Genomic DNA, 7,561 nt, shown 5'->3' with positions numbered 1-7,561 from the left:
AGTATTTAACTTGAGTAGCTGTAAAGAGGGTCATGCATGCATTTTTTTTTTAAAGAAGAACTCAAAATATTATCTTGGAATTCCAGAGAACTAGTGCAGAAAAAGACAGGGAAGGGAAAGCCTAAAGAAATAAAAAAGACACTTGGGAATGAGTTCAAAGCAATAGGGCAGAGGGCAGGGGACACGGAAAGTCCTCGGCCCTGACCCAGGACAGAATTTAGGAACATAATAGAACTGTAAACAGCTCTGAGGTGTTGGTTGGGCTGCAGATGAAATATTGAATACTTCTGATGTTAATGAGACCTTTGAAATGGTTTGGAACTGTTTGGTTCTCACACAGTTCTGCATATAGAACAAGGTAACAGGATTTCCTTTTCAACAAAGACTGGAAGTTGGCTTTTAGTTTTTATGAAAAACATAAACCTCTGAAGCATAACGCATGCAAGATGCAACAAAATTCAGTGGTTTAAAGGGGCGATCTGACAGGAAGCTTTGTTAGCAGCTGTCAGGACAACCCTTGTGGCTTCCTCTCCCACCCCTACCTCCAAATCCCACCTCTGGGCAAAGTGTGTTCATCTGAGGATTAGTCTCCACGATCACATGACTAGAAAAATTATCATCAGTTTGGTTAGTTAGTTAATCGAGGGGGAAACCTTGTTTGATAAAATTGGCAGGTCAAGAGCATTAACCCAGGCAAATATGAGAAATATAGATGATAGTCTGAAAATACAGTTGCTGTTTTCTCAGTTATGTGTACTGAAGAATTTTGAGAATATTGGGCTAATTGGGTCTAGAGACACTCAAATGGCATTTTGAGACTTTTTTCTGCTGCTCCATGATGTCTACACCACAAGCCAGATTGCTAGGGTTTCCTGGAATGTATAATTGCTAATGTTTTTCAAAGAAGAAAAATATTACTCCCACCTCTTCTTATTACAAACTATAGAGCTAATGACCAGTGCCCCGTAATGACTTTCAGGATGGCCTGTGTAATTTTATCTGAAAATACTTGAAATTTTCATCTTAAAATTCTTCAGAATCTTTGTACATGCACACTGTGGTTTGTTGCAGGTTTAGAGAGTTCTGTGGGTTTTATTCCTGATGGAGAAACAAGCTTATAATTTACAGCAGCGTTCGCTAATTAAAATTGTAAGCATAATTACTATCCATGATACTTATTATTAGCGTGCATTCATAAAGCTCAAAATTCACTTCATCCTTTCACGTCCTGAGTAATTAGTTTCTTTGGATTTGTAGCTTTATCATCCCTTTATGTTCCATTTGGAAGAAATCAACAACCAACCTCCCGGGAGACAGCTTTAAAAAGCTGGAAATATATTGTCCAGCTAATGCAATGAGACTGATACAATGCAGAAAATATGACTTTTCTTTGGTTTAGTAGACAGCTTTTCCTTGCATTTATTCAGCAAATAACTATTGAGCACATAATGTGTGCTAGGAAACTTGGGGAGACAGAGATAAATCACTCAAGGATTCTGTCCTCAAAGACCTTAAGATTTCACCGGAAGGGAAATAATATTGTACATATATAATAGTGTACATCAACTATACCTCAACAAAAAATAATAAGTTAAAAAAATAAGTTTGTACATATATATGTGAAATAAACCATGGTGTTGCATGTAATTAGATACATGGTATAAATGACCATCAGCCCTGTCAGAACAGGGAATGACTCTCTCTCCGCTATATGATCAGCACCTAACATAGTATATTAAAATAGGAGGTTTAATAATTATCTTTTTGGATGATTTAATAAGTGAATAATTGAATGTACTCATTTGTATTCCTTCCAATGCACATCAGTGAGATATTGAAATTTTTTCCTAATCTGACTTGTTTTTATTGTTTCCAGGTACCTCAGTCAGCATGGCTGTCTCTTTGCCACCCACCCTGGGACTCAGTTCCGCCCCAGACGAACTCCAGCACCCACATATTAAATTTTCAGATTGGAAATTTAAGCTATTCAGGGTGAGATCCTTTGAAAAGGCACCTGAAAATGCTCAAGGGGAAAAGCAAGATTCCTCCGAAGGGAAACCCTCTCTAGAGCAATCTCCAGCAGTCCTGGACACGCCTGGTGGTCAGAAATCAGCTCTGACTCAACTGGCATTGAAGCCCCACCCAAAGTTTCTGAAGAGATCCCATGATGACAGGAAAGCAAGAGACAAAGCCATGCACCAAGCCAACCTGCGACATCTCTGCCGCATCTGCGGGAATCCTTTCAAAGCCGATGGGCACAATAGGAGATACCCAGTCCATGGGCCTGTGGATGGTAAAACCCAAGTCCTTTTACGAAAGAAGGAAAAGAGGGCCACGTCCTGGCCAGACCTCATTGCCAAGGTTTTCCGGATCGATGTGAAGGCCGATGTGGACTCGATTCATCCCACTGAGTTCTGCCATAACTGCTGGATCTTCATGCACAGGAGGTTTAGCAGTGCCCCGTGTGAGGCTTACTCCCCAAGGAATGCAACCATGGAGTGGTCCTCCCACACAACACCCTGTGACATCTGCCACATTGCCCGTCAGGGACTCAAGAGGAAGGGTCATCAGCCAAGCGCGCAGCTCAGCAAAAAACTCAGAACTGTGATTGCCCGAGCTCGAGAAGTCCGTCGGCGCAAGAGGAGAGCCCAGGCCGGGATCAGCAGCAAGGAACTGAAGAAGAAAATCGCCAACTGCAGTAAGATACATCTCAGTACCCAGCTCCTGGCACTGGACTTCCCGGCACACTTTGTGAAATCTGTCTCCTGCCAGGTTTGTGAACACATTCTGGCGGACCCTGTAGAGACCAGCTGTAAGCATGTATTTTGCAGGATCTGCATTCTCAGATGCCTCAAAGTCATGGGAAATTATTGTCCTTCTTGCCGGTACCCCTGCTTCCCTACTGACCTGGAGAGTCCAGTGAAGTCTTTTCTGAGCATCTTGAATTCCCTGATGGTGAAATGTCCAGCCAAAGAGTGTAATGAGGAGGTCAGCTTGGAAAAATATAATCACCATGTCTCAAGCCACAAGGAATCGAAAGAGACTTTCGTGCATATTAATAAAGGGGGCCGGCCCCGCCAGCATCTCCTGTCCCTGACCCGGAGGGCTCAGAAACACCGTCTGAGGGAGCTCAAGCTGCAAGTCAAGGCTTTCGCTGACAAAGAAGAAGGTGGAGATGTGAAAGCGGTGTGCCTGACCTTGTTCCTGCTGGCTCTGAGGGCAAGGAATGAGCACAGACAAGCCGACGAGCTGGAGGCCATCATGCAGGGACGGGGCTCCGGCCTGCAGCCGGCTGTTTGCTTGGCCATCCGTGTCAACACCTTCCTCAGCTGCAGCCAGTACCACAAGATGTACAGGACTGTGAAGGCCATCACAGGCAGGCAGATCTTCCAGCCTTTGCACGCCCTTCGGAGTGCTGAGAAGGTCCTTCTGCCAGGCCACCACCCCTTCGAGTGGCAGCCACCTCTGAAGAACGTGTCTTCCAGCACTGACGTGGGCATTATTGATGGACTGTCTGGACTGTCCTCCTCTGTGGATGACTACCCGGTGGACACCATCGCCAAGCGCTTCCGCTATGATTCAGCTTTGGTGTCTGCTCTGATGGACATGGAAGAAGACATCCTGGCGGGCATGAGAGACCAAGACCTTGAGGACTACCTGAATGGCCCCTTCACCGTAGTGGTGAAGGAGTCTTGTGATGGGATGGGAGACGTGGGTGAGAAGCATGGCAGTGGGCCAGCAGTTCCGGAGAAGGCAGTTCGGTTTTCCTTCACGATCATGAAAATCACCATCGCTCACGGGTCACAGAATGTGAAGGTGTTTGAGGAAGCCAAGCCTAACTCTGAACTGTGTTGCAAGCCCTTGTGCCTCATGCTGGCAGATGAGTCTGACCACGAGACCCTGACGGCCATCCTGAGCCCTCTCATTGCCGAGAGGGAGGCCATGAAGAGCAGCAGATTAATGCTTGAGATGGGAGGCATCCTCCGGACTTTCAAGTTCATCTTTAGGGGCACCGGGTATGATGAGAAACTTGTCCGGGAAGTGGAAGGACTCGAGGCTTCCGGCTCAGTCTACATTTGTACCCTTTGTGATGCCACCCGCCTGGAAGCCTCTCAAAATCTTGTCTTCCACTCCATCACCAGAAGCCACGTTGATAATCTGGAACGCTATGAGGTCTGGCGTTCCAACCCATACCATGAGACGGTGGAGGAACTGCGGGACCGGGTGAAGGGGGTCTCGGCCAAACCCTTCATTGAGACGGTCCCTTCCATAGATGCACTCCACTGCGACATCGGCAACGCAGCTGAGTTCTACAAGATTTTCCAGCTGGAGATAGGGGAGGTGTATAAGAACCCCAGTGCCTCCAAAGAGGAGAGGAAAAGATGGCAGGCTGCCTTGGACAAGCACCTCCGGAAGAAGATGAATCTGAAACCAATCATGAGGATGAATGGCAACTTTGCCAGGAAGCTCATGACCAAAGAGACGGTTGAAGCAGTTTGTGAATTAATTCCCTCCGAGGAGAGGCACGAAGCTCTGAGGGAACTAATGGACCTTTATTTGAAGATGAAACCCGTCTGGCGATCATCATGCCCTGCTAAGGAGTGCCCAGAATCCCTCTGCCAGTATAGCTTCAATTCACAGCGTTTCGCTGAGCTCCTCTCCACCAAGTTCAAGTATAGATACGAGGGCAAAATCACCAATTATTTTCACAAAACCCTGGCTCACGTCCCTGAAATTATTGAGAGGGATGGCTCCATTGGGGCCTGGGCAAGTGAGGGAAACGAGTCTGGCAACAAACTGTTTAGGCGCTTCCGGAAAATGAATGCCAGGCAGTCCAAGTGCTACGAAATGGAAGATGTCTTGAAACATCACTGGTTGTATACCTCCAAATACCTGCAGAAGTTTATGAATGCTCATAATGCATTGAAAACTTCAGGGTTTACCATAAACTCCCAGGGAAGCTTAGGGGACTCACTAGACCTAGAGGACTCTCCGGAATCTCAAAATTCAATGGAATTTTAAGCAGGGCAGCCCCTTATGAGTTGATTTTGCAAATAAATTTTCCTCTGGGTGGCATGGTGACCACCTCCTGGTACCCTTCACTCCTGTGTACGGGGCTTCACCACCCAAGCGGTGGTAGGTTGGAGAGGCCACAGATGCTGAACCCATGTCAGGAATGGATAACTGGTGAGCTGATTGCTTGAGCCATTTAGGGAGTTCAGAAAAGCAACAGGAGGAATCAGTTATTTGAAAGCTCAATAGCTGAGAACAGGAGTCACTGCGGGGGACCAGAGATGAACAAAGATACGTGTATGTGTGACCGTGTGACGTGAAAATCAAAGTCAAGGTTGTCAAAGGACAGCCAGTGAAGGCAGGAAAGGAATTTGACTTGTGGTTTCCATCTACCACCACCTCCCCGGTTATTCTAGTTTATATTGAGATGTGTTTTCTATATTGAGATGTGTGTTTTCTATATCATTTTTGCAGAATTATTTATTTTATATATTTCACATATTTTGGCTTATTCTACAAGATTCGGGAAAGCTTTTCAGATCTCTCTAATAATCATATCTTACATTTGTATGGCACAATGACCTTGACAATGCTCCTGGTGCCTTTTGTCATTTGGTACACTTATGCAGAAATACCCTACATCCAGAATATTTTTGGAAAATCAGTCCTTTTCTGGATTTAAATGATGTCTCTGTTGTAACTCTTGGAGTTTAGGAGATCATCTGGTACCATGGATTTTTCAATTATAAAGGGAGAATAAAACTGTTAGCTGCAGTTGGTTACTAAATCTTGTGATAATACATGTTTACTTAGCTATCAGTAACCAGGTATGATTTTTATTTTTTACTTTTAATTAATTTAGATCCTCCAAATGCTTTTCCATAAAATCTCAAAGCCACAGAGGCTATTAAAATCGGTTTTGTTTACTGTATGAAAACAGTCTTGCTGAAAATTTCTGCCAGGTTTTCTTCATTTGAAACCTGGGTCAATTTTACTAAATCCACTTTTCATGGAGTTTTTCCCTTTACAATGTGTTATTTTTTTCTATTACGATCAGCTTACTTTCAGTGTATTAAGATTTTTGTAGCAGGATATCTTTGTACTTTTCTCACCTGCTAAGTTTACATGGAGCCTGCTCGTGGTACAGTGGAAGAGTTAATATTTGTAGAGGGTTTTTTTTTTTTTTTTTTGCCACTTTTAGAATATTTCCACATTCATTTTGCCTCATTTTTCCTCACTACAACTCTGTGGGGTAGGCATGGTTATGATTTTCATTTGGTGGAGAGTTAAATGATTTGCCCAAAGTTACAGGGATAGTACATACCTGATCTGGAATTTGAACACAGTCCTTTTGTCTCCAAATTCCACGTTGTTTCTACCACGAAAATTAACCACTTTTTTTTTAAATTTTTTCCTTTTTTAATAAGGAAGTAATATAATTTATTTAGAATCTACAACTAATCACTATAGTTTGTAATCTTGGGATTACATTTCTTGGGGGCAGGGATGGGTGGGTTTTAAGTCCTTGGTGTGCTTTGGGCCTTTTGCTGGAAGAAAGAATTGCCAAAATTCCCAAGAGCCTCCCAAACCTCTGGTGGCTCCAGTTTTGGGAAACTATTGTCTGTATCCTTAGAAATTTGGGAATTGCCAATTGTTGGCAGTTTAGAGCAGGCATGGGATTTTATATGCTAGTGAGTCATAATGATATGTTAGTGTTAATTAGTTTTTTTCTTCCTTTGATTTTATTGGTCTTAATTGCCACTCTTCATACAGAGTATATCAAAGAGCTTTGTAATTTGGTTGTCAAACGTGCATCAGTGATATTATCCTAAATGGTATGCATTTGGTCCTTTTACAGGGATTGAACCTGGTATTTTTCCATTTAAAAAATACAGCGTTTTTTTCTTGCTTTATATATAGAATACATAAATTACAAAGACATTTGTAATTTAGTTTTCAAAAAGATATACATATTTTAATTTTATTTTTTCTTGAAAATGTTTAAGTTTTGCATTTTGTAAACAAATGGGCTTTGAAGCCATGACTTTCCTTCATCCCATTTAATCCTTACAGCATGTCTCTGCACGAATAAACAGATAAATTCATGTAATCATCTTACTCCCTGAAGCATGCTGGTGCTGGTTTGTAGATTTTTTTCCCACTTCTACTCTGTTACTCGATTGGTGGCAATGTAAATACTTTCCAATATTAAATTCAACTTTTCTAGCATTTAGGAACTATTCTGAATGCATGTGAGTAACAGCATGATTTATAGCACAACCCTCCCAATAATCCCTTAATCAGATCACATTTTGACAAACCCCAGGAACATCTGGCTGCAGGAATTTCAATATGTAGAAATGCTGCCTATGGTTGTTTTTGCCCTCACGGTTGAGATTGTAATATACTAGACCCTGGTTTTATATTCAAGTTTTATTTTTGACAATGCCCACTGTAAATGCAGCCACACACTCTAGGGAAATTCACCACAATGAGTGGAGTTTTTGTTTTGTTTTGTTTTGTTTTTAAGTATAGACTGAGACGAGAC

At 42.8% G+C, this 7,561-nt stretch overlaps 1 protein-coding gene across 1 annotated transcript; it reads left to right on the top strand.

Annotated features, from left to right (window-relative positions):
* Positions 1–1,890: 1,890 nt before the first annotated feature.
* On the top strand, positions 1,891–5,022 carry RAG1 (recombination activating 1; the record flags this gene model as incomplete). The annotated part of the gene is made up of 1 exon (XM_079929544.1): positions 1,891–5,022. One exon carries the CDS (start codon positions 1,891–1,893, stop codon positions 5,020–5,022), a length of 3,132 nt encoding a protein of 1,043 aa, XP_079785670.1.
* Between the last annotated feature and the right edge of the window lie 2,539 nt (positions 5,023–7,561).

This window comes from Stenella coeruleoalba (genome assembly GCF_951394435.1).
Source record: "Stenella coeruleoalba genome assembly, chromosome: 8".
Lineage (NCBI taxonomy): Eukaryota > Metazoa > Chordata > Mammalia > Artiodactyla > Delphinidae > Stenella > Stenella coeruleoalba.
Note: the sequence above shows the minus strand (reverse complement) of the source record. Positions and strands in the feature narration are given on the sequence as shown.